The sequence below is a fragment of the Muntiacus reevesi genome, chromosome 17 (assembly GCF_963930625.1).
Source record: "Muntiacus reevesi chromosome 17, mMunRee1.1, whole genome shotgun sequence".
Classification (NCBI taxonomy): domain Eukaryota; kingdom Metazoa; phylum Chordata; class Mammalia; order Artiodactyla; family Cervidae; genus Muntiacus; species Muntiacus reevesi.
Window position 1 is genome coordinate 57,286,963 of NC_089265.1, and position 26,614 is coordinate 57,313,576.

Genomic DNA, 26,614 nt, shown 5'->3' on the forward strand with positions numbered 1-26,614 from the left:
GTATTTTAATTCCTCTTTTTGAAAATTCATACAGAATTAACTGTTAAATAGATTTTAAGGTCACCTTTATAATTTTGTAGCATATTGATGTCTATAAATACCAGTTTTACATAAGTATTGTTCCTTTACATGTATTTGTGGATTATCCCACATTTCTTTTCAGTTAAGAGAACTAAATTTTGGATTGTTCCTTTACTGTGTTTATACAATAAAAACTTAATTCCCTCATTCTTAAATCACTCACATTTCATTTATTTTTATACCATACTCCTTCTCACATATTAAAGTCTTTAGGAAAATGTGCTGTAAAATTGGGTTGAAAGGGCAGGCTTTATTTCTGAGGAAATTACTAGGAAATGTTTTAATTGTAGTATAGGGGAAAGAATGCCAGCTTTGGGATCAGACTTTGGTTTAAATTATGACTCTTTCATTTACTAGCTGTGCAAACCTAGTTAAAATATTTCCCTTTTGAGATCCTTAGTTTCTTCTTCTGAAAAATGGGTATAAAGCCTTCTAGGGTTGTTATAAGTATGCTGTGAAATAATAAATGTAAAGTACTTAGCACAGTACCTAACACACAGCCTGTGTTCAGCACTCTGTGAGCTCCAATACAGCCATCCCACAGATGACTCACTCCTGTAGAGACAGAACGCTGGACTAGTATTCCAAACTCAGGTTAAGTATTTTAAAGTCTTTTATTTGCCTAAGATGAGATCCATAATGATGCTTTTCATGTCTGTCCCCTAAAAATGTTTCCTCCTTAGAGCTGTTGAAATGAAATCCCCATAAGCAGTTTCTTTTCTTAAAATTATTTACTCAGTTTTCATTTTCTAGTTATTTATGCTCATTTTCTTTCTAGAAATATAGGTGAGTAACTTTTAATTAAATATAGCAAACAAATTATTTTCTTAATTTGATTTGCCTAAAAATCATTATAAAGACTTGAGTAGATCACAAACATATTTACTCCCTCTCTTAGTGAAAATGATGATATAGAATGTGTACCATTATAAAGATAAAATGATATCATTTTGAAAAAAACACATTGTTAATAAATGTATAATTCTTAAGTGGTAACTTCATTGTCATCTGAATATAGTTATCTCTCATAAGTAATTATAATACTTTCTACCAAAGCTAGAGAGTTTATGTTAATCAGATAAAAAATGAAGTGAAATAGCATATCAGTTTTTTGCCCTTCAGGTAAAATTGCTTCCTGTGCCTTCATATGACTGATAGCAGAAACCAGCCTGATTTCACAGCAAAATGTTGAGTTGTAAGAGCTTGGTCAGTTGTTTTGAAGACTCCCACCCATATTCTCATATGGGTCCAGCAGAAAAGACAACAAAAAATTAAACACTTCTCAATGGATGTGATTGATAGTCTTTCAAAAAGCGTTCCTATTCCATATTCTTTACTTTAGGAAAAGCAGGAGCTAAGATGGAGCATGTTGTAAAAGCCTTACTTCCCCCTTTAAGCAGGTACTTACTGCTGTGGAATTCTCTACCTTTGTGGCTGGTGGCTCAGAGTATTTCAGTAGGATAAGCATGGGTGGGCTCTCAGCAGGGGGAGAAGTATGTGTTGTAAGTCATGTGAAGTTATGACAAAAATGAGAATCTCGGGGCTTATTTGGATCCCCTGTGTATTAGCTAATAAATATAATAAAGCTATGGTTCTGTTATTCTACAGTTTTTCAGTGGGATAGTTTATGTGCAATTATATGCAAAATATATAGGCAGATTTGAATATGTTAAGCACTGCATGTGGTTGGAAGATGTATATTAATGTGGTTTCTGTGTTTTATAGTCTACCCCAGTAAACATCCACATAAAATATCAGTAGATTCACACATGTATGTGTTGTTCTCTTTCCCTTCCCCCCACATCCTGTCTCCACGCCCTCCTCACCCCTCCACCCTTCATCAAAGCTTGTGGTCCTTTTCCATCCGTTTACTAAAAGGTTCTTTGTAAACCAGGCCATTTGTCCATCATTGTTTGGGGTCCAAACAGTGGTAAGATACCCTGTCACCGATCCCACGTACTATGAATGGCAGCTCCTCTCCGGACAATTGGCGGAGGGGCCAAGAAATATTCCTGAGAGGATTATTTAACCTTTCAATTTAGAGGGCACAAAGCCTTGCTGATTAATGAACTTTCTGATGGGCGCCGATAAGCGGATCTATTTCTTTATTTCCCCTAAAAGTGATTCCTTCTCCTGTCCATATTACTATAATCTTAAACATAAAATGTGGCAAATAGATTAAAAAACAGCACTAAAGAGTTTATCTGGCTGGCAAACTGAAGGAGCTAAATTAAAATTGGTAATGACAGCAGTGGCTCAGCCTCATATATGATTTTTAAATGCACTGTGTATTTTGAAGAGACTTATTCTCCAGCACGACTGGTAATGACTGCTTTTGGTGCACAGTCTGGGGCTGGCTTCTGTTATCCCCACCCCCTCCCACCCCCCCCCACCCCCCAAAAAAATGAGTTGTGTTATCTGGATGGCTGCAGACACATACGCATCCCCCTTTCTCACTGCATGGGCAGACAAGGTCGATAGCATTACAAGGTATTTGTGGCAGTGCTTGTTTCAGTTTTCAGAGCTGCCAGTTTCCAGGCGGATTTGAATTACAAAAGAAGAAGCTGGCATGAAAATTGAAAGGTTTTATCGGCTGGTCTGAAGCCTCATAGCACATTGCTTATTTATGCAGTCCATTTGCACCAGGAAATATAAAAAGGAAATACATTTTTAAAATAAGGCCATAAAGACCCAGATATGTTTAAGATGGCAAATAAAATATAGATACCTATAATATCTTTCCGGGAAACGATTTTCACTTAATGTTGCACATTACTTCAGAAGAGCATTTATGTTGCTGTCATAAATTTGTGCGTTTGTGTCACTATGTAGGTAGTCTCTGGGGATTAAGAAGGAAGCCTTTGCTAACTTACTTTAAAATTAAAATAGACGGAGGGATAGCTCTGCAGTTTGAGAGCTACATTGGAAATATTTAAATAGGGTGGTAAATTAAACTTAAACTAACATTTTTGCATTCCATGTAAAATTAGCTATGGCCCAGTGAATAAATGCCACTACTTTTGGAGAAAATTGGGATGCTTTTTAAGCCATGAAGATTTGGAGCATTCAGAGGGTAAATTACTGTGATCCTTACTGTCTTGCATATGTTCATTGTTCTCTGCTTACTGAGGTTTTCTTTTTTGTTGTTGGTTTTTTTGTGGGGAGGTCAAGTAGGGTAGAATGTCATTTACAAAAGGAAGAACCACAAATTAATGAATTTAATAGCTCCTTATAAAACTTACGCTTCGTTCATTTTAGTCTTCAAATATATTGTCTTAGATTTTGCCTAACATTGTGAATATATTATCTGGTTGGGAGTTATACCAACTGTTTACCTCTATCCTTATTACTGTAGCGTAGTTTTGACTTGAAAAAGATACAGCCATGTAATCCCTTACACTGTAGGGTACATAAAATGAAGATATAAGTATACAAACATACAGTACTTCAAGGACTTGAATACTTAATGGTCTTGCCACACTGGTTATTTGCAGCCTTCAAGCCATTGGCTTATAAAACTTAAGAGTATCCAAAAGAGCGGTAGGGAAGAAGTTATGTGTACATAGGAAATTTCAAATCAAATTTCAAATCAGAATAAAGCAACACACTTTATTTGCTGCAGTTCAAATGAACCCTGTTTTAGAATTCATCTTCCAATAAAGCAAATTGCTCTTATTATTCTCCGCTTAACCATGAGAGATGCAATTTTTTTTTTTTTTTTTTTGCAATTTTCATTTTCACCAGTGTCTGGTACCTTTCTCATGTTTTCATGACCTGGACTAATTACTTCATGTAGTTTTTTTTTAACAGAGAAAATATCAAAAGCATACACGTCTGCTGCATGCTAATGATGTGCTGTACATTTTTTCATGAATTTTCATAAGGATTTTTTCTACGTAGCATGTGTGGCTTAATGATGTAATCACCCGATAGACTAGAAAATGCTCCAAAGGAGACGTTACGGTCTGTTGTGTACATAATACATGTTTCAAAAATCTGCCTAATTAAGGAATTACTCGATGGATTGGGAGTCTGTTGGGTACATGACATAGTTTTTTTTAACACACAGAAAATACAGGTATGTCATTATATATGGTGCTTTTAATGGAATTTTTAGGCTATAAGGGAAATTAATGGCAATGTCTGCTGGAATGCAATTGAATTCTTTTTTTTCACTGAGGAAAAATAAAGCTTAAACATCTTCATGAAGGAAGCTTTGTTTTAAAATAATTTCAAAGCCTTTAGCTTGAGAAGAGACTTTCTTCCCAAATCTCTCACAGGGAAGTAATACTGTGAATATTTGTCAGAACAGCATGCAAATGGAAGGTTTGTTCAAACCGTGAGTGGAGGTTGCTAGGTGTGAGGGCCCACTCCAGAAAATCACTGAAAATGGAGAACAAGATACTAGCCTTTATGGGATAAGCATTTTTGCCTTTTCACAGATTCAGCTTTGGTTCAGTTCACTGCAAAACTATTTGCCCAACTTTAAAGTTTCTTTCTTTGATTGTTTTAGGCACCAGCTGTGATTTTCCTTGAATGTGTACCAGCTACTTTTCTGTTGGCATTTATTTTGTGAACAACACCAAAGGAAAGGGAAGGCATCCATTCTTTCCCTGACGACTTTTCATAAAACTAAATAAAATACTTAGAATACTATATCTGATTCTAGAGTTGGTAGTAAAAATAATGTCTTTAAATTGGGGGAGAAGTATGTTTTAAATTCAAACTTTTGTTCTGTCCAAATGTGAAATTCATGCCATTAGGTCACTTCAACTAGTGGACTTTGACTATGTGGCCAAGCTTTTGGATTGTTGGAACATTTTCTTGACAAATCATATTTGATTACTTGGGTTGGATATTTTAAAATACATGAATATTGAAAGGAGGCCTGAGCTGTTAGTGAGTTTATTAAAAAAAATAAATTGGAAATATTTTTGAAAGAATAAGGTAGTTCTCAAGCATGAAAAGCATAATTGATTTGAGAGGTGTGTATACAGATGTTCAGGAGGACTGAAGCTAAGCTCAGCGCTTTACTTGGTGTTACATTTGGTCATGAATATATTAACTTCAAACACTTGATGTATTTGCTTTTTAATCTATATTCATATAACAAATTAGATTAATAAAAAACATAGTCTAATCTTTAAGCATATGTATGATTATAAAAATAAGTCTATTTTGCATTCACAGGAGTAGAAAATTCCCTTTAATTAATGAAATTGATTGCAGATCCTGTATAGTAATGAGCTTCAACTAGATACAAGCCCTCATTGGATCAAAGTCAGTCTAGATAAGGGCAGCCCAAGGTCACAGAGGGAGATCCCCAGCAGGTTCATTTGCATAAAAAATTACCGTTAGAAATAGGACACTGAGGCAGCTCTGGCGTTTTGATCTCTTGGCCTTTGTCATGGAGATTCCTGGTAGTGAAGGGAGTGAGGCCAGTGTCCCAGATAATGATTAACTGTTTTAATGGCATTCATTCATTCATTCCGCACTAACTACTCATGCAGAAAAAAGGGTTATGTAAAATGACATTAGAAGAAAATCATTTGTAATCGTTGCATCGGGCTGCACTTTGAGGAGACATTAGGAGTAAATCCGTGGCGTGGTAGGCTTACGCTTTATCTTCTGATATTTACTGAGTTTACTGGTGCATGAAAAGCTTTTAGCAAGAATAGCAGATGGGATGGACCTTTCGTAGGTAATGCTATCTACCAGGTTATTACTTCTATATATTGATGGTAAAGTAATCTCCAAGATATCACCCTACAAATACAGATTATTTAAATGTCTGTAACCAAACGACAAACAAACAAAACTGCTTTCATAAATAGTTCATTTGGTTACCCATTGGGTCAGTCTTTAGATAAATCTTTTAACTTTAAAAAAAGTTCTAAAAAACTACATTCATTCCCTTGCATTTAACTTTTTGTCTGCAGTACAGACATGTATGATGGAACTTTGAACTTAGAGCTAATCAGTTGACACATTTTGCTTTAAATTGGACCTTTACCATTAATTAAAAATAAAGACATGCTCCAAGGCAGATGTATTGAGTCACAAATTTCTATTTCTAACACTTTAAAGAGCTGTAAGATTTTTGTTAGGTCATAATATGAAAACTTATCCACTGGAAATCATTATTGAGTTTTCAGTACTGTATTTTCTAATACAGAAATGTTCTCTAATTAGGTAAGATCTAGGCTGATTTCATTCCTATTAAGTCCTAGTACATGATAGCAGCAGATAGCATTTGTCATGTCATTTACTAATTAAATATTGTGAAAGTTTGAATTTCCATAGCACAATATAAATACTGTGGCTATTTTTATTATAATAATGGAAGCTTTTAACTAGTGGTATTATTCAGATGAATGAACATTCAGATGTTTGCACTTCATCCAGGGGCATAAATGAACAGTGGGACTAAATATGAAGCTTTTTGAATGAGATTTCTTTCAAAATAAAGTAAGTGTCAACATTAAACATGGTTTCAAAATCTTGGTTAGAAGGATCTCTCTGTTCCTGGTACTATAAGACTGATTCCTATTCTCTTTTTATTACTAATTCCTTCCTGGTTCTGCCAGAGTACATCACTCACCCTCAAGGTGAAGTATGAGAGCTTATGAAGCTGTATTAATTTTTTCAGCCTTTTTAATATATCAAAGCTTAATTTTATGAGTTCTCCCTTAATGACACAAAAAAAATTAATATTATTTCCCAAAGTATCAGACTGTTAAAAATAACTAAAATGTATTGGATGCTTACATGGTCCTTGCACTTTATATATGCATTATCTGATTATTAATTTATTAATATGTAACTGAACTCCTACTATACACCTAGGCCTGTTCCAGGAGCGAGGGTACAACGCTGAACATAAAAGCAGACAACATCCCTTCAAGTTAGGGGACAGGCAAACCAAATAAGTAAACAGTACAGGTGTCAGATATAGTGAGTGCCTTGGAGTTTTAAAAAAAAAAAATGTAGTGAAACAGGATAGGGAACACCAGTTGGAGGGAGCTAGCAGTGTTAAATAGGGCAGTCAGGAGGGCCTTACTAAGAAAATGACATGTGAGCCAAGACTTGAAGGAGGCAAGGAGCTTAACCATGTTTGTCTGGGGGAAGAGCGCTGCAGACAGACAGAGCAGCGTTGGTACTCTTTGCAGTTTCCTCAAACTTAAGCAATAAAGTAAACTCGGAGGAATTCCATTAAGCTTTTCCTGTGTATCAGTAGCTCAATCAGTAGCAGAGTTTCAATATTCATGTCTACTTTAAATACTTCTATTGGCTGCATAATTCATTGTCACTTTCTAAAATTTTGGAGGCTGTAACATCTACTCATTCACTAGGTATTTATTGAGCATGTGCTGTGTTCTAGGTGAGATGTTGGGAGACTTTTTTTTTTTTTGTCAAGAGCCAGATAGTAAATATTTTAGCTTTGTAGGCCAGTCACAACAGGCAGTGGGCCGGATTTGGCCTGCCAGCCATGGTTTGCCAACACTTACTCTAGAATCTTGGCATAGGGATGCAGAGTGGACTAGATGAAGATCTCTGTCCTTAGCATCTCACATTCTAGGAATGGGGAGGCAGATAATAATGAATAACCAGTTTAGTATATTAAAGGGTGACATAGGAAAAGGGGATCCAGAGCACTGTGGCCTCTACTCTGAGGGAAAGTGACAGGAATGAACCACTGAAGAGTTGTGTTGTAATGTGACTTTCTCTGTGTTCTGTACTCCCAGGGAGAAGCCAGAAGTATTGTACGGGGTATAGGTGCCCCTGTATATGAGGAAGTCCCTGCTTGTATCCATACCAGTCAAGTCAAGTTCCAATGTCTGGATATACTTGCTAATTTGGTTCTCATCAACTCCCCTCATAATTACTTCCTTATCCTTTTGCATAGGATTTGAACCAATGGAACCTTTAGTCAGTGAAATAAATATAAGTGAGAGTATTTTCCTTCTCATGAATGAATCTAGAAATCTTGGCTCAGAGATAAATTGCCATGTATCTACACAGACATAGAGAAACTTTTAAATATAGATAAGTTTTCCAGAGAACATTTATTGTTTGGGGGATGGATTATACTGTCATTGGTTATAGTCTGTGCTAACAGTCACCAGTTAGTTGATGAGTACCTACCATTAGCTTCACACTAGCTTCCTGTGCCAGTTAAATACAATGCTTTTTACACTCAGTTATGATCTGGTCCCTTTTCACCTCTAGAACCTCCTTTTCTCCCAATTTTCCTTCACCTACCACACTTCCAAGTTACAAGATATTTTTCAGATACTCAAATATAGCAAGCTTATGCTCACCTCAGGACTTTGCACTCCCTGTTCCCATGCCTTAAGCCTAAAATGCTGTTTCCCAGTCATCACGTACTTGGTGGGGTTATTATGAGAAATGTCCTTTGCAGTGAGAGTTCCCCCATACTCAGTCTGAGTCACCACCAGTGACCCATGTACATAACATTTTAATTGCCTGTATACCATTTATTACTGTCTGATACTGTCCGTGAATGTGTATTCTTGGTTTTATCTGTCTTTCACCACTGGAGATGTGAGTAGCAATTTTTGTCTTGCTCACTGTTCCATTAGCTACTCTTTTTAAAAACAATTTATTTCTTTATTTTAATTGGAGGCTAATTACTTTACAATATTGTGTTGGTTTTTGCCATACATTGACATGAGTCAGCCTGGGTGTACATGTGTCCCCCACTCAGAACCCCCCTCCCACCTCCCTGCCCATCCCATCCCTCTGGGTTGTCCCAATGCACCAGCTTTGAGTGCCCTGTTTCATGCATCAAACTTGGACTGGTGATCTATTTCACATATGGTCATATATATGTTTCAAGTCTATTCTCTCAAATCATCCCACCCTTGCCTTCTCCCACAGAGTCCAAAAGTCTGTTCTTTATATCTGTGTCTCTTTTGCTGTCTCGCACATAGGATTGTCATTACCATCTTTCTAAATTCCATATATATGCATTAATATACTGTATTGGTATTTTTCTTTCTGACTTACTTCACTCTGTATAATAGGCTCCAATTTCATCCACCTCACTGGAACTGATTCAAATGTGTTCTTTTTAATAGCTGAGTAATATTCCTTTGTGTGTATGTACCACAACTTTCTTATCCATTCATCTGCCGAATGACATCTAGGTTGCTTCCATGGCCTAGCTAATGTGAACAGTGCTGCGATGAACATTGGGGCACACATGTCTCTTTCAGTTCTGATTTCCTCAGTGTGTATGCCCAACAGTGGGATTGCTGGGTCATATTGGCAGTTCTATTTCCAGTTTTTTAAGGAATCTCCACACTCTTCTCCATAGTGGCTGTACTAGTTTGGATTCCCACCAACAAGTGTAAGAGGGTTCCCTTTTCTCCACACTCTCTCCAGCATTTTTGTTTGTAGACTTTCTGATAGCAGCCATTCTGACCGGCATGAGATGGTACATCATTGTGGTTTTGATTTGCATTTCTCTGATAACGAGTGATGTGGAGCATTTTTTCATGTGTTTGTTAACCATCTGTATGTCTTCTTTGGAGAAATGTCTGTTTAGTTCTTTGACCCATTTTTTGATTGGGTCGTTTATTTTTCTAGTATTGAGCTACATGAGCTGTTTGTATATTTTTGAGATTAATCCTTGTCAGTTGCTTCATTTGCTGTTATTTTCTCCCACTCTAAAGGCTGTCTTTTCACCTTGCTTGTAGTTTCCTTCATTGTGCAAAAGTCTTTAAGTTTAATTAGGTCCCATTTGTTTATTTTTGTTTTTATTTCCGTTATTCTGGGAGGTGGGTCATAGAGGATCTTGCTTGTGATTTATGTCAGAGAGTGTTTTGCCTACATTTTCCTCTAGGAGTTTTATAGTTTCTGGTCTTACATTTAGATCTTTAATAGATTTTGGGTTTATTTTTGTGTATGGTTTTAGAAAGTGTTCTAGTTTAATTCAGATTGTCTTTTTTCCATTGTATATTTTTGCCTCCTTTGTCAAAGATAAGATGTCTATAGGTGTGTGGGTTTATCTCTGGGCTTTCTATTTTGTTCCATTGATCTAGATATCTGTCTTTGTGCCGGTACCATACTGTCTTGATGACTGTGGCTTTGTAGTAGAGTCTGAAGTCAGGCAGGTTGATTCCTCCAGTTCCATTCTTCTTTCTCAAGATTGCTTTGGCTATTTGAGGGTTTTTGTATTTCCATACAAATTGTGAAATCATTTGTTCTAGTTCTGTGAAAAGTAGCGTTGGTAACTTGATAGGGATTGCATTGAATCTATAGATTGCTTTGGGTAGTATACTTATTTTCACTATATTGATTCTTCCAATCCATGAACATGGTATATTTCTCCATCTGTTTGTGTCCTCTTTGATTTCTTTCATCAGTATTTTGTAGTTTTCTATATATAGGTTTTTTGTTTCTTTAGATAGATTTATTCCTAAGTATTTTATTCTTTTCGTCACAATGATGAATGGGATTGTTTCCTTAATTTCTCTGTTTTCTCATTGTTAGTGTATAGGAATGCAAGGAATTTCTGTGTATTAATTTTATATCCTGCAACTTTACTATATTCATTGATTAGCTCTCTTTTCTGGTGCTGTCTTTAGGGTTTTCTATGTAGAGGATCTTGTCATCTACAAACAGAGCTTTACTTCTTTCCAATCTGGATTCCTTTTATTTCTTTTTCTTCTCTGATTGCTGTGGCTAAAACTTCCAAAGCTATGTTAAATAGTAGTAGTGAGAGTGAGCCCTCTTGTCTTATTTCTGACTTTTAGGGGAAATGCTTTCAATATTTCACCATTGAGGATAATGTTTGCCATGGGTTTATCACTTATGGCTTTTATTATGTTATGTTCCTTCTATGCCTGCTTTCTGGAGATTTTTTTATCATAAATGGGTGTTGAATTTTGTCAAAGGCTTTCTCTGCATCTATTGAGATAATCCTGTGGTTTTTAATCTTTCAACTTGGTAATGTGGTATATCACATTGACTGATTTGCGAATATTGAAGAATCCTTGCATCCCTGGGATAAAGCCCACTTGGTCATAATGTATGATCTTTTTAATATGTTGTTGGATTCTGTTTGCTAGAATTTTGTTGAGGCTTTTTGCATCTATTTTCATCAGTGATATTGGCATGTAGTTTTCTTTTTTTTGATGCATCTTTGTCTGGTTTTGGTATCAGGGTGACGGTGGCCTCATAGAATGAGTTTGGGATTTTACCTTCCTCTGCAATTTTCTGGAAGAGTGAGTAGGATAGGTGTTAGCTCTTCTCTGAATTTTTGGTAGAATTCACCTGTGAAGCCATCTGGTCCTGGGCTTTTGTTTGTTGGAACATTTTTTATTACAGTTTTGATTTCCATGCTTGTGATGGGTCTGTTAAGATTTTCTATTTCTTCCTGGTTCAGTTTTGGGACGTTATACTTTTCTAAGAATTCGTCCATTTCTTCCAAGTTGTCCATTTTATTGTCATATAGTTGCTGATAGTAGTCTCTTATGATCCTTTTTATTTCTGTGTTGTCTGTTGTGATTTCTCCACTTTCATTTCTAATTTTGTTGGTTTGATTTTTCTCCCTTTTTTTCTTCGTGAGTCTGGTTAATGGTTTGTCTATTTTATTTATCTTCTCAAAGAACCGGTTTTTAGTTTTGTTGATTTTTGCTGTAGTCTCCTTTGTTTCTTTTTCACTTATTTCTGCCCTAATTTTTATGATTTCTTTCCTTCTACTATACTAACCCTGGGATTTTTCATTTCTTCTTTTTCTTGTTGCTTTAGGTGTAAAGTTAGGTTATTTATTTGAATTTTCTCTTGTCCATTAGCTAATCTTAGAGCAATATCTGGCATGTATTAGGCACTCAGTAATTGTCTTTTGGGTGGTTTAAGGAAAGTATATGCAGATGCTCATGCCATGTGCCTCGCACTCTGATAATTGTCACTGATGGAGGCATCCTTGGACTTAGATTTTGCTCTGCTTGTCCCCTTCTTTTCTCTCATACACAACGTGGTTTCTTGAAAACGTCATTTATATTCTGTTCTTCAGCATCTTCCTACTTGTAATAAACCCCTTACAGTCTGGCTGGTGCCTCTGCCTCTCAAATGAAACTGCTCACACCAGTTGCCAACAACTTCCTGGCTGCCAGGTCCAATGGATTTTGTAGTCTTTGTCGTATTTGATTCATCAGTAGCGTTTGACAGCTTCTCCATTCTGCCTTCACATCCATGGTGCCATCTCTTTGGGTTTTATTTCTTTCTCTTAAACCGCCATGTCCTTATGGTTGCAAATTTTATGTCACATCAGATAATATCTTTTAGATGGAAAAATTATTTCTCCTTACTAACTTCATGTCTTCACAGCACTCTGCTACCTAAACAAAATGTACCACTGATCATGAGTGGTCCATGCTTCCATGCAGACCTGTTTAAATGGTATTTAATGGCTTTTTGCTAGTCTTAATTCATGACCCCCATTTTTATTGAAGGGTGTATTTGTTGGTTGTGTTCTTGATTATATCCCAGTTTATAATACCTGGAGTTGTAAATTCCGTTTTGTATTTTCAATAGAAAGCATCTTTCAGGTTACTGTCATCCTCCAGTTTTTCATTTTAGGATACAGGAGCTCAAAGTAAAGTTGTTTGAAGAAGGTTACTTTTATAACCTATAGTTTGTTTTCATATATCGAGAAAATAAAACATCCATAATCTACCTATTTGACACATTAAATAACAAAATTAGTTGGCAGGCCAATTAGTTGGCCCTCTTACTGGCATCCAATAAAGAATACAAGAAATAAACTTATTCAAGTTTATTCTCTTCCATCCAATCTCCAAAATTATGGGGAGAATTAGTTTTTTCTCCTATTTAAAGCCCCTGACTTTTCAGGAGTTTTGCTCTCTCCATCTATTCTCTGTGTCTTCAACTTCTCCATCTCTACTAGATTTCTCACAAGTTCAGATCTCTTCCATTCTAGTAACAAACTCTGTCAAATCCTCTCCCTTGGTCCTGACTGATCTTATTTTGCCCCTTCTTATATATGCTTCTTAAAGCAATATACACCTACTCTCTGGGCTTCCCTTGTGACTCAGCTGGTTAAAGAATCCACCTCCAATGTGGGAGACCTGAGTTGGATCCCTGGGTTGGGAAGATCTCCTGGAGAAGGGAAGGGCTACTCACTTCAGTATTCTGGCCTGGAGAATTCCATGGAGTCCATGGGGTCGCAAAGAGTAGGACACAACTGAGCAACTTTCACTTTCACCTACTCTCCACTTTTCTTCAACTTCCATTCACTTTTTAGGCTTTTTTTATTATGAAATGTAATATACGTCCTGAAAAGTGCATCAAACATATGTGTACAGTTTAATAAATTAGTTATATAACTTCCATTCAAGTTATATGACACCAATGTGTTCAAAAATATAAAATTACCACTACCCTGAAACCCTCTGTGCTCTATTCTCTCCCCACAGGAAGTAATCACCGTCCTTGCTTTTGTGGGTTATCATTTCCTTGCTCTTCTTTGTAGTTCTGCCACCTTTGAGTGCATCTTCACTCTTCAGTCCATTGCCTTCTATTCTCTCTACCGTCCCACAGATTCCAAAATTCTCACAATGAGGTTATCCATGAACAATGACAAATCTCATGGGTGTCTCTCAGTTCTAGTCTCACTAGGCCTCTCTGCTGTGTTTGACATCATAGATCAGTTCATCCATCTTGGAGCTGCTCTAAGGTGTATGACTGTACCCTCTGTGGCTCTGCGTCCTTTAACCTCTCCTCCTCTGTCTCTTTCATGAGGTTTCCTGCCTGCCCCTCTCGGGTTGCTGTGCTCAGGGCTCCCATCTTTAGCTCACTGCTGTTCCCCTGGCTGTGGTGATTCTGAACACTGGTCATTTCAGCCTCAGCTCTTGTGTAGCTTACTTTCAGATCTAATCTTTAGCTCAGACATGTTTCCTAAACCTTATCTTAAAACAGATAACTTCCTGGTGGACATCTGTCTCAACTTAGATGCTCAACATCCAAAACAGACTCCATCATCTTTCCCTCTAAATTGACTGCCCTCTTTTCCTATCTTTTCCGAATCAGTTGTTGACACTACTACTCACTAGTTCCCCCAAGTTAGAAACCTAAAAAGTTAGAAACCTAATTTCTCCTTACCCTCTACCTAAAATTTTCCTTTTGATACATGCCTAATTCTTTAAGAGTAAATTTAAATTTTATATTTCAAGGGAAGCTTTACCTGAGTTCCTCATCCCATCCAATAATGGATCCCTTTTGTCAGTCCATTAATACTTTGTGTATGCTTCTATTACTGTGTTTACATTGTTTGCCATTCTCTATTTATATTCCTGGGTCAGGAAGATCCCCTGGAGAAGGAAATGCAACCCCCTCCAGTATTCTTGCCTGGAGAATCCCATGGACAGAGGTGCCTGGCAGACTGAAGTCCATGGGGTCACAAAGAGTCGGACGTGACTTAGCGACTAAACCCATCTGTTTATATGTCTGTCACATAAAAAGCTTTTATCCTCCTTTATCTGAGATACCTAATACATAACACAGTCACAGTATTGGGCACAGCACCAAATGGAATGAGGAGTGAGGAGGTTGAGGGAAGCACATGTTGATGTTAAGAGTAAAAGAATTGCTATCATGTTACACACTTTAATCACCCAGAGCCGGTCTGAATATGGATTCTCCACACTAAACTGTAGGAGGCAGTGTTCTAAGGAATCTTTTATCTAAAAAAATTTCTTTTGGAAAGTATGAGGTTTTACTTTCCTTCTGACATTCGCTAAATCTTTACAAATATTCATTTTGCAGACCAAACCTGGACCACCCAAAAAGCCAAAGACCCCTTCTGGACAATCAGCCTTAGTGTATTGCTACAACTGTGGGCAAGAAGGCCATTATGGACATGTAAGTTTAAGTGGTAATTTGGACATAAAGCATTCTGTTGCTCAGGAGTGGTTGCTTAAAGGTGAACTTGAATAATTCTAAACACTTACTTTTTTTTTATAAACTAATATCTTGAATATATTTTCAACTGATTTACTTCTTCCATCCCTACCAGAGTAATATATCTGACAGAGCACATTCCTATATTTGTTTTAAATATACATGCAGGTTAGTCTAAAACAAATACAGCTCATAGAATTATTCAGACAAATCATAGTAGTTAATAGAATGGTTTACAATTCTCAGGAATTTCAAGGATTGATAATGCTTTGACCCAGCCAAACTGTGATTTTAGATTTTCTACATAGTTCTCCAGTATCTCTGGTTTTCCCTGGTACTGTGTTCAGTTAAATCTTTACCACTCACATGCGAACCCCAGCACGTGCTGGTGGAAGGAGAGAGGGGTGCTGCCTGTCAACCAGCCTGCCCACTCCACACATGCCCAGATCCCTGTCCACACCTGCATGTTTCCTAACCCTGACTGAAAGGGCCAAACCTGTGAGGCGGAAGTGAGACTCCTGGCCAGTTACTTCATTAAGTGTGAATGAGCAGCAGCTCATTGCAGAGATGGGATGTAGTAAGAATCGATTCACAGTCCATACATTCTGGGAATCTTGAGGAAGAGGAGGAAAGGCAGTGGCACAAGACATAGAAAATCTGTACAGAGAAATACACTCCCAGTCTCCAGATAGGCTTCAGTTCAGTTCAGTCGCTCAGTCGTGTCCGACTCTTTGCGACCCCATGAATAGCAACACGCCAGGCCTCCCTGTCCATCACCAACTCCCAGAGTTTACTCAAACTCCTAGAAACCAAAATGAACTGATATCAAATCAGGTCTGATGACAGGAAGTAGAAAGCATACAGAAGTAGGGAGCCCTCAAAATGGCTAGAGGTATGAGCAGTAGGATGGAGTGGTATTGCAGATCACATCTTGAGTTTTGACCATGGCACTTCACCACTGCAGACCTTGGGGGTAGAGCTCTATGATATGGAGAGAGATTAAAGAGTCTGGAGAAGAAAAAGCATGGGACAGAGTCCATCAAGAGAAGAAACTTTCCTTCCTCATTGGGACAGTGGGGCTACGGGGTGAGCGACATGGAATATGAAAGCTAGGATGGAGTTCTGACCCCTAGTTGTAATGCTTGCTGTACTGCTGACAGCCGTGTGACTGACATTGTAGGTGCTGGGGAAGGGGCGGGGGAGTGAGGCGTCAGTGTTCAATGAGGACAGACCTGCAGTTTCGGAAGGTGACGGTCTCAGGAGGTGGATGGCGGTGAGAGCTGCGCAGCAGTGTGAGCGTACTTGTGTCACTGATAGAGCTTCGCGTTTATAGAGCTCACACTGAAAGCCTAGTTAGAGAATTTTCAGTTTTTTTGCAAGGCTATCATCTCCAGGTCTTTTTCTGCTCTGTGTTCCTTGTTGCCAAAACTCAGACGTTGCTAATACTGTTCAGTGAACATTTTCACATAAGCAATCCACTGCCACACAAATCACATAGATGTACCATTTATGCTTGCTTACCTCTTTAAAGCAGCAGGGTATAATTTTAGCATTTATATTTGTTCAATTAAGGAAAAACAATTATAGTTGAACACATACTGCTTACTAGTCACTCCTGTTAATGGAGATAGGAAATATATTAAAATCATTTGGAATTTATCCCTGAAATCTAGATTTAGATGATTTTTAATTTACAATAAAGCAAATTTGGCAGCCTTATCACTGCCATAGATGAAGAATTCTAGATTATCCACACTAATGAAGAAGATCAGTGGTGTGGCTAATCCAGAATAGTAGATAAATTATATAGCCAACTATCAATTGTCTGTGCTAATGGAGGGGACCAGCGATGTGGATAATCAAACTATAATTTACATGTAGCTCTGGAACATGTTTGTAGTACTGTATAGCTCTCTGTAGCCACATCAGTCCAGACCGTACAGGATCCAAACAGGAGACTCTGTAGGTAGGTAGCTAACATGTCTGAGGATGCCTCCCCTTCAGTTTCAGAAATTCAGCTCTACAGATGTTAATAAATAGCTTCTTCATGTGAAAGATGCTCCAAGGTAAATGTGATTGCCCCCTTCTTTAATTCCATGTGCTCTCTAATTGGGGAGGGAGGGATGATCATGAGCAGCTCGGTATGAGACAAACTGATAGGAAATGGTGGTCACTGTTTAAGGAGACCACTGCAGGATCAGTGGGGTGCTGGGAGTAGAAGAGCACTAATACCTTTCTGTAATTCTGATTTGCTCTTAGGCTTCCAGGATGGGCTGTGGGTAAAGAATCCGCCGGCAGTATAGGAGACATTTGAGATGCAGGCTCAGTCCCTGGGTCGGGAAGATCCCCTGGAGGAGGAAATGGCAACCCTCTGCAGTACTCTTGCCTGGGAATCCCACGGATGGAGGACTCCGGCAGGCTTCTCATTTGCTCTTTATATTTTACAGTTAGAATCTGTCTTAGTTCATTCAGACTGCTATAATCAAGCTACCATAGACTGAGGAGGCTTATAAACCACCAGAATTTATTTTTTACCAAGATCATGGCGCAGAATCAGTGTCTGGTGAGGGCCACTTCCTCACTTTCTTGGGATAGAAAGTGATAGAGGATAGAGGGCTCTGTGGGAATCTCGTTTATCAGAGTTCCACCCTCATGATCTAATCACAGTCCCAAAGGTTGCACCTCCTAATGCCATTACCTTGGGGCTTAGATTTCAACACATGAATTCGGTTGAGGGGACACACAGATGTTCCAACTATAGCAGAATCTTAGACCTAAATCTTTTATGGATATCCTTTATTCTGGAAACTTGGTGCCACCGTGGATAGAGATTTATGAAAGCAATTCTTTATGTTACCATGTAGGTTTGCCTTATAACTTTCAATACCCAAAAACAGTCAGAAACTCAACAGCAGGTTAAATCTAAAGATAGTTGGAAGAAGGAAATTATAATGAACCAAATTACTGAAATAGAAAACAAGATTAAATAGCATCATCAAAACCAAAAGCTGGTTCTTTGGAAATATTTTCTTTTCAAAAGAAAAGAGACAGACTTCTGGAAAACCTTCTCAAAGAAAAGGAAAAGATACAAATAACATGAAATTCAGCATTAGGTACTTCCCTAGCCATCGCATGGTTAAGACTCTGCTTCTACCGCAGTGGGCATAGGTTCAGTCCATAGTCAGGGAACTAAGATCCCACTTGCCACATGGCCAAAATAAAGTTCAATGTTAAATCTGAAAATACAAATAAATAACTCTATGGAAAAATATGAACTAATCAAAATGACTGAAGAAGAACAAACCTACGTGAGCCAATACCACTAAAAAGATTGAATTAATAATCAAAATTCTCCCCACCAAAATATACCAGAACCAGGTAGGTTTGTAGTCAAGTTTTACCAAACATTTATTCAGATAGATAATCCAAAAGAACACTGCTCAACTTATTTTTTGAAGCTATTATAACCTAAAGCTACTTCAAAATATTTACAGAATGTTACCATTTTTATGAAATCTGAGCACTTCAAACTTATAATGTTGTTTATTGGCATATTATTAATAGTAAATTAATAGTAAAAGTATTAAAGCATGAGAATGGCAGACACCAACTTTAAGACCATGGTGGCTTCTGGAAAGGGAAGATAAATGGGAAGATAATAATATAGATAATAATAAGATAAAAAATAAAGGTAGATAAATGGGAAGTGGGAAGGACAGTTACACAGAAGATCGCAATTCTATCATTAATGCCTAATGTGAAGAGAACTGAATTAACGGTAAATGTTGATTTGATAAAGCTACATGGTTAGGTATAGATTTCCATTACTTTATTTTCTGTACTTTAGTATGTATCTAGAATGATTCCTAGTTCTTCAAATTACAGATTGTGTCTCTATGTGTATGGCTGCCAGCTTGATTAAGTATCTTAGAATTACAACTTGAGTGTATAATGACAGAGTTAGGATAAATCAGCCAAATTCTATGCAGGTAATTCACGTATTTTCTTGCTAAGAGATACAGATAGTCTCCATTATCTTAAAGTAGAGTGTTCCTGTGAAACCTTACCTAAACCGAAGTAGCTGTAACCAAAGAAGCAGTTACCTTATAACACACCTTTCCAGTGAGTGCAAGAAATAAGTGGGGATAGAACACAGATGCTCACAGACACAGTTCAGAGCTATGACAGCTTGACGCTGAGATGCTGAGTGTAGTTATGAGGAGGGGGCTTGATGGCGCCACTCTTGCTACTCCCAGTCAGTTCAGTTCAGTTCAGTAGTTGTGTCCAACTCTTTGCAACCCCATGTCTATCACCAGCTCCCAGAGCTTGCTCAAAGTCATGCCCATCGAGTTGGTGACACCATCCAACCATCTGTTCCTCTGTTATCCCCTTCTCCTCCTGCCTTCAATCTTTCCCAGCATCGGGTCTTTTCCAGTGAATCAGTTCTTCAGATCAGGTGGCCAAAGTATTGGAGTTTTAGCTTCAGCATCAATCCTTCCAATGAATATTCAGGACTGATTTCTTTTAGGATGGACTGGTTTGATCTCCTTGCAGTATGAACAGTATGAAAAAGCTACTCCGGTTACTCACTGTATAATGGTTGCTGCAAAAGATGCTAAAGGCTATTTTCACTTTTCACCTTTTCTTATAAAGGTGAAAATCGACTTCATAGTTCTTTCTGTTAGTGAAAACAAGTCTTTCATAAAAGTGAAACAGTGTAAAGCGAACTTTTAAAAAGCAGGGGCTACTTGTACTTTAACTTTTCTTTAGTACCTAACTAAGAAGTACTGACAACCTAGACAGCATATTAAAAAGCAGAGACACACACACACACAAAAAGCAGAGACATTGCTTTGCCAACAAAAGTCCATCTAGTCAAGGCTGTGGTTTTTCCAGTAGTCATGTATGGATGTGAGAGTTGGACTATAAAGAAAGCTGAGCACCAAAGAACTGATGATTTTGAACTGTGGTGTTGGAGAAGACTCTTGAGAGTCCCTTGGACTGCAGGGAGATCCAATCAGTCCATCCTAAAGGAGATCAGTCCTGGGAGTTCATTGGAAGGACTGATGTTGAAGCTGAAACTCCAATACTTTGGCCACCTCATGTGAAGAACTGACTCATTTGAAAAGACCCTGATGCTGAGAAAGATTGAAAGCGGAAAGAGAAGGGGACAACAGAGGATGAGATGGTTGGATGGCATCAGCGGCTGAATGGACGTGAGTTTGAGTAAACTCCAGGAGTAGGTGATGGACAAGGAGGCCTGGCGTGCTGCAGTCTGTGGGGTCTGGAAGAGTACGACACAACTAAGCACCTGAACTGAAGAAATACTGAATGTTTATGGTAAATTTTAGGCAAGATCGCAGAAGACAGAAGTGAAAGGTTCCACAGAGCAGCCTTTTTCAAACGAAAGACATTTGGTTTGCAACAAGTTGAATATATCTTTGTCACAGATCAGGATAAACAAAGCCTACTAAATGGGACATGGCTCAGGCCAAGGATGTGGATTTGGGAACTGGCAACCACCAGAAGACCAGAGTAAGGAGAATGGGGCAAGTAAGAGGAGTGATCTTTTCATGAGTAGGGGCAGCAAAGAAGAGAAGGGTTTCCTTCAGAATCATGTAGGAGCACTTTCAAGCTTGGCAAACCCACCACCACCCTCAGTTCAGTTCAGTTAAGTTGCTCAGTCGTGTCTGACTCTTTGCGACCCCATGGACTGCAGCACGCCGGGCCTCCCTGTCCATTTGCCTATTCCCAGAGTTTACTCAAACTCATGTCCATTGAGTTGGTGATGCCATCCAACCATCTCATCCTCTGTCGTCCCCTTCTCTTTCCGCTTTCAGTCTTTCCCAGCATCAGGGTCTTTTCCAATGTGTCAGTTCTTCGCATGAGGTGGCCAAAGTATTGGAGTTTCAGCTTCAACATCAGTCCTTCCAATGAACACCCAGGACTGACCTCCTTTAGGATGGACTGGTTGGATCTCCTTGCAGTCCAAGGGACTCTCAAGAGTCTTCTCCAACACCACAGTTCAAAAGCATCAGTTCTTCAGTGCTCAGCTTTCTTTATAGTCCAACTCTCACATCTGTACATGACTGCTGGAAAAACCATAGCTCTGACTAGATAGAACTTTGCTGGCAAAATAATGTCTCTACTTTTTAACGTGCTGTCTAGGTTGGTCGTAAGTTTTTTTCCAAGGAGCAAGTGTCTTTTAATTTTATGGCTGCAGTCACCATCTGCATGATTTTGGAGCCTAAGAAAATAAAGTTTGTCACTTTTTCCTCTGTTTCCCCATCTATTTGCCATGAAGTGATGGGACCAGATGCCATGATCTTAGTTTTCTGAATTTTGAGGTTTAAGCAAACTTTTTCACTCTCCTCTTTCACTTTCATCAAGAGAGTCTTTAGTTCTTCTTCGCTTTCTGCCATAAGGATGGTGTCATCTGCATATCTGAGGTTATAGATATTTCTCCCAGCAGTCTTGAATCCAACTTGTGCTTCATCCAGCCCAGCGTTTCTCACCACCCTGCTCCCCACTATAAGAATCACTGCCCTTGTGAGCAGTGGTGTTGACTTAAAATAAGCTTGCAAAAACCACTTGTGTGAAGGAAAAAGAGCAAAAGTCTAAGAATGTAGCCTCACATCAGAGTGTAAATGTGATGAGAAGAAGAAAAGGAGAAGCACTGGAAGGAAGGCTGTTGGAAGAGAGAGAGATGCAAAGGACTGATAAAACATAATTTCAAATGAAACAAGCCCTCTAACAGAGGAACAGGGCCCTGCTGGGGGAGAATGTTGGCAGGAAAAGCTTTAAAAAGATTGGAAGGGTTTCACAGGTAAAGAAGTAAAGGAAGAAAACCCAAGCCTGAAAGGCTAGCAAGTAAGCACAGCTGAGTGTTTGATCCTCCCAGGGTCTCCGCAGACCGCACCCTGCGACCATAGTGCATGTGAGTGGCGCCTCAGTGGCCCACCATCTTACCAAACGGTTATCTGCACGGTGTGACCTTATGTCATCATAGTTTCAAATACAATTTGCAGGAATGTACAGAAAGACGGATGTTTAACCAGACCTTTCCAACATCTCCATTCATCTATTACTATGATGACAAATACGAAATCCGGGAGAGAGATAAGAGAATAAAACGAAAAGTGAAAGGTATGTTACTAGACTTTTTCCTAAATCGCCTTTGCAATAGTTCCTAAATTTCTTTCTTTCTTTTCTTTCTTTTTTTTTTTTTTTTGTGCTGTCTTTGCAAACTGCTTTGTGGGCCTTTGGTTAGCACAGAAAATGTTTTTAATAATTACTGTAGAAACTGGAACTTTCTTGATCTCCAGAAGTCAAGGACCCACTTCAAAAATCCTGCATTATAATCTGTTCACAATGAACATTTTTCTCACACTGTGATTATTTTAGAAAATGTCCAGAAAAACACTTCTGTCCGTTTATGCATGCAGAATTTTTAAAGGCTCCTTTGAGATTTTTCTTTTCAACAAGTAATTATGTTTTCCCTCTAGTATTTTTCAAGCAAAGAAAAAGCTTTCTCTGCTTGGTGATTTCTGGAGTTTCCCCAAAGAAGTCATTTTTTATTGGCCGCCATTATGAGCAGAGCTCCAGATCCACAGTCACCCTCCATTTCTTTATTTGCCATTGCTAACATAATGCTCTTTCTCACCAAACTGTTTTATAATTTACATCTATTCTCTCTACCTCTCTTCTTTCTTGTTATATACTTGAAGATGGTTTACAAAGTTACTGTTTTTGCCTTCAGGACCAAATAGTTCTGTATTTTTCTCCTTTGAGCATACATTGTTGACCCTTGACCTTTTCATTATTCTTTTCCTGACTGTCTCTGAGTTCAAGTCCTTTCAAAATGAAGACACTTAATTCTGGAGAAAAGTAGATGAATCACTTCAACTCCTGCATATTTTGCGTTTTATTTTATATAAAGTTTATCTCAACTATATGTAGAGAAATTACAGTATTAGAAGATAATGATTAGCGGCTGAATTTTTAAAAGATTACAAAGAAATGCACCAAAATGCCACCTCTGGATTAAAGGGTTGTGTGTGCTTTCTCTCTTATTTTCTCTATACTTTTCTGTATTTCCCGTTTTTTAATTATTGACGACTCTCTGGTACTTTGAGGCTTGCTATTGTGGACTTTGTGTTTTATACTGAAGTCTATAAGTAATTACTTATTTTTGCTTTGTATTCTAGAATTCATTTTTGTTCCCTAAATATACTACTTCCTACTCCACCTCGTTTTTTTAATTGGTGATTTCTGTAATCTTTCAAGGTTCTGTAGATGTAACTTTTCATCCCTCACTGTACCCTCACCTCCCGCTTACGCCTTCAGAATCACTGCATCAGATATTTGCAGTAAGAGTGCCACGTCCTGACAAAATACAACGTCAGATCTGGCACTTAAACCTCTTGGATATACAAGTGCTCGCACATGTGCACACTCAGTCTCCAAGCTAGCCATCTTAACTCTGAGCAATAATCTGCTGTCCAGCATGGCATTCACCTGTAAGTACTGTGGCCAGACTCTATCTTCAGAGGATAGTTGAAATGTCATATGAAATTGTCAGGCCATTTTCTACATCTTGCTTCATCTTATCATCAGGCACTCTTTCTTTACCACTGCAGGAACTTGAGTTGGTCAGACATGACTTTTCTTCACAAAGCTAAAATGATCATTTCTCTCACTGATCTCTGTCTCCATTGTTTAACCTAGTTAAACTGTGTTGAGCAAAATAAATATCATTGGATATCTGGATGTTTTTCATGTTTGGGAATATAGAACTACAACCACTGAGTTTTTAGTGAGTGATTTTAACCTTAGTAAGGGCTCTTTAGAATGTCATATCATTAATGCATTTAAGTATCTGGCTTTCCTCTCTGCTGAGTTATTTACAGACTAGTGAAAGCTCTGAATATGCTATGCCAGTCTAACTGCTGAATATGCAGAAATACATTTATGTTTTTCAGAACTCCAGAAAAATGGGGACTTGCCAAGGAAGTTCAAGAGGCCTCATATGGAAGCAGCAGATAAGAGGCCCCGTGACATGAGAACAAGCCATGCCTCATGGAAAAGCAACAGGTGGCCTCAAGAAAAGAAAGAAACCCAAAAAGAAACCATGAGCAGGAACATGAGAGAGCGTGAGAAGCACAGAAAGGCTGCCAGGTGTCACGAAGACGATGAGGACTTCCCCAGGGGCCCGAAAGTCCACTCTGCTCCTGGCACTTCCAGAACCCAGAAGCCTCACAAGCCCTTTCACCACTCATCACATCACCTCAAGCCGAGAGAAGACAGGCTGCCCAAGGAGGGCAGGCGGGGCAAGCATAAGAAAAAGGAGAGCTGTTTGGAGGAGGATAGCAATGATAATTTGTTTCTCATTAAGCAGAGGAAAAAAAAATCTAAGCTATGAGTCAGCTTCTGATTGGGCTTCCCAGTGTTTGTCTGTTCTTCATGTCTGCAACATCCTGTCCGTATTTTTATTATCTGTGATTAAATAAAATGAGATTTTTGGTTTTGTTTCTGTAATCTCAGCCACATCTAGAGCTATTGAACAAAGTCCTTGAAGATCTCAGTTCTCTATGTTCAACAGGTTCCTAGGTAAGAAAACAGATAAACTTCGACTTCCCCTTTTCTCAGATGTCATTTTTATTCACTCAGTATCCTCAGTTCAGTTCAGCTCAGTCGCGCAGTCTTGTCCGACTCTTTGCGACCCCATGAATCGCAGCACGCCGGACCTCCCTGTCCATCACCAGCTCCCGGAGTCTACTCAAACCCATGTCCATCAAGTCGGTGATGCCATCCAACCATCTCATCCTCTGTCATCCCCTTCTCCTCCTGCCCCCAACCCCTCCCAGCATCAGAGTCTTTTCCAATGAGTCAGCTCTTCACATCAGGTGGCCAAAGTACTGGAGTTTCAGCTTCAGCATCAGTCTTTCCAATGAACACCCAGGACTGATCTCCTTTAGGATGGACTGATTGGATCTCCTTGCAGTCCAAGGGACTCTCAAGAGTCTTCTCCAACACCACAGTTCAAAAGCATCAATTCTTCAACGCTCAGCTTTCTTCACAGTCCAACTCTCACATCCATACATGACCACTGGAAAAACCATAGCCTTGACCAGACAGACCTTTGTTGGCAAAGTAACGTATCTGCCTTTCAACATGCTATCTAGGCTGGTCATAACTTTCCTCCCAAGGAGTAAATGTCTTTTAATTTCTTGACTGCAATCACCCTCTGCAGTGATTTTGGAGCCCAAAAAAATAAAGTCAGCCACTGTTTCCACTGTCTCCCCATCTATTTCCCATGAGGTGATGGGACCAGATGCCATGATCTTAGTTTTCTGAATGTTAAGCTTTAAGCCAACTTTTTCATTCCTCTTTCACTTTCATCAAGAGGCTTTTTAGTTCATCTTCACTTTCTGCCATAAGGGTTAGTATCCTAGGGATAGGAAAACTTAATCTTTTTACAAAAAAGTTTTTGAAATATTTTGAAAAAATAAAAGCTCATTAAATATAATTCATCTGCAGTGTGAATATGAAAATTAAGTCCTTATAAGGAGAAATCAGCACTAATATGGAAAATCCATCCCTCTTTTTTAGCATTCCTTTTAGTATTAGAAAGGATAATAACTATATATCTAAACCTGACTTTTCTTGCTTCTGAAGCTGGCATCAGAATCTTACTTCGATCAGACCATCACAGGCTGAAAATGAAGGTGTCCTCCTTGAAAGCACTGAAGAGATGGGGAATTGGATTTTATAACAGAAGTAAGGAATCCATCCAGAGGAAATGTTAAGGGACAGATTTCCTGGACCAAGTGAAAAGAGTCATCAAAAATTTTGACTTAATTGCAGTGAAATCATTTTTTACTATTTTTATAGCCATACCTGAGGAATACTGTCCCTCAGATATTTAAGATGAATGTTACCCAACTTAAAAAATTGTTTCCTTCTCCTGGGTTTTTTTAACTACCACAGAGTTATACAGAAATTTTTGTATTTGTGACCTTTTGTACTTACCAGAGCCTAATGTTAGAAAAATAAAATGTCTGAAGTGTACATTTGTCTGTGTAAAAAGACAGAGTTTGAGTGACAAAGGGGATACTTGGGTTGGACAAGTGACTGAAGTTATAGAATCTCTATAAACTGGGGTCAAATGCCAAGCACTCGGTCTATGCCAGAATAAAATGAGATGGAGAAACACGTTCCTCCATGGTCTCCAACAACTGGAGTCTTAAATTTGTGGTTCACTCTTGGAAACCATGTGTCTGGTAGCATCAGCTCTCTTTTGAGGGGAAGGAGGAGTCTCTGCTCTGGAATCAGACCTAAGTCTTTAGCCCATCACCTCCCCTCTGGTGCCCAGCTCTCAGCCAAGTGTCAGCATCCATTATGTATTGGTGCTTGGCTTCCTAACATCTGCTGGGATTGTTTTACTTGTTTTGACCCTAAGGTAAGTGGACAGAGTCTTTTTAATAACCCTGCTAAAAGTGGCAACCATGAAAAATTACTTCATAGAATGCTGAGCCTTGAAATAATTGGCATTGTTTCTCAGTAGGATTTGGGGCAAGCGTGG

The 26,614-nt window shown here is 38.5% G+C and overlaps 1 protein-coding gene across 2 annotated transcripts in view; it reads left to right on the top strand.

The window, feature by feature from the left end:
* The window catches only part of ZCCHC7 (zinc finger CCHC-type containing 7), a 240,560-nt gene extending 214,460 nt beyond the window's left edge, over positions 1-26,100 (top strand). For both annotated transcript variants that reach the window (XM_065908286.1, XM_065908287.1), the window contains exons 7-9: positions 14,896-14,991; positions 22,059-22,176; positions 24,012-26,100. In XM_065908286.1, coding sequence (XP_065764358.1) covers positions 14,896-14,991; positions 22,059-22,176; positions 24,012-24,451 — 654 coding nt within the window. In that variant the 3' untranslated portion in view covers positions 24,452-26,100. The remainder of the gene's footprint in view (positions 1-14,895; positions 14,992-22,058; positions 22,177-24,011) is intronic.
* The last annotated feature ends 514 nt before the right edge of the window (positions 26,101-26,614 follow it).